Below are 843 nucleotides of genomic sequence, written 5' to 3'. Positions count from 1 at the left end.
CTTGTAAAAATGCCACATTACATATTTATTTGGATATTTATTTGGATATTTTTTTGGTTTCTTTCTTTTCTTTGCGGTTTGTTTGAGGTGTTTGAGTTGCCATAATTATTTCTGCGGCGCCTTAACCGCTCGATTTTGTGGCGTAAATCTGTTGTGTCCAATTGCATCGGCGCCCCTCGTTTCTTGCGCCGGCGCCTTTTTTTTTTTCGGAGCAATTGGGGCGACCTGGCGGGCATCCCGTTGCAAAGTCAAAGTCGTTTCTAAATCTGAAAAGAAAATATATAAGAATTTTTAAAAAAAAAAAAAGAAAAATTTACTTACTTTTATCCTCTGCTTCTTCCTCAAGGAAGAAAAATTTCTAAAATTAATTTTTTTGTCTCAGTTGCGAATGCTGCAAGCCGACATCTTCAAAACTTTCCGGTTTTATGCAATTAAGGTATTTTCCAATATACATATAGTAAAATGAGTACATACCCGTGTCTTTGTGTTAATAATATCCTCAGCTACGGCTCTTTTACGAGTTGAAAAATATGATGTTATTGAAGATTGCGCCATTATTATTCCTTTCTTACTTGCTGTGTTTTATAATAATTAAGTTTAGAACTTCAAGTAGATGAACATCCGAGAAACACACTGCAAAGCCCATCACTTAAATACTTGCTCGCAAATTTTCCCTCCAAAAAAAGAAACGTTCACAAACAGTCATCTTTGTGACTTTACATTATAAGGACATATGTTCAGCGAGTACTGAAACTCAGTTTGTTAATATATAACAGCTGTTTCTTCTTCTTCATCTTCTTCTGTGGATCAGCAACTGAACAACAGACGACTCGCCGAATTTAT

At 35.3% G+C, this 843-nt stretch overlaps 1 protein-coding gene across 1 annotated transcript in view; it reads right to left on the bottom strand.

Annotated features, from left to right (window-relative positions):
• LOC119639817 (probable cytochrome P450 6g2) overlaps positions 1 to 236 on the bottom strand; it is a 26,460-nt gene extending 26,224 nt beyond the window's left edge. The window contains exon 1 of the mRNA XM_038037490.1: positions 174 to 236. Coding sequence (XP_037893418.1) covers positions 174 to 236 — 63 coding nt within the window. The remainder of the gene's footprint in view (positions 1 to 173) is intronic.
• Positions 237 to 843: the final 607 nt, after the last annotated feature.

This window comes from Glossina fuscipes, unplaced genomic scaffold (assembly GCF_014805625.2).
Source record: "Glossina fuscipes isolate IAEA_lab_2018 unplaced genomic scaffold, Yale_Gfus_2 113, whole genome shotgun sequence".
NCBI classification, from domain to species: domain Eukaryota; kingdom Metazoa; phylum Arthropoda; class Insecta; order Diptera; family Glossinidae; genus Glossina; species Glossina fuscipes.
This window is presented reverse-complemented; position numbering and strand designations above follow the sequence as displayed.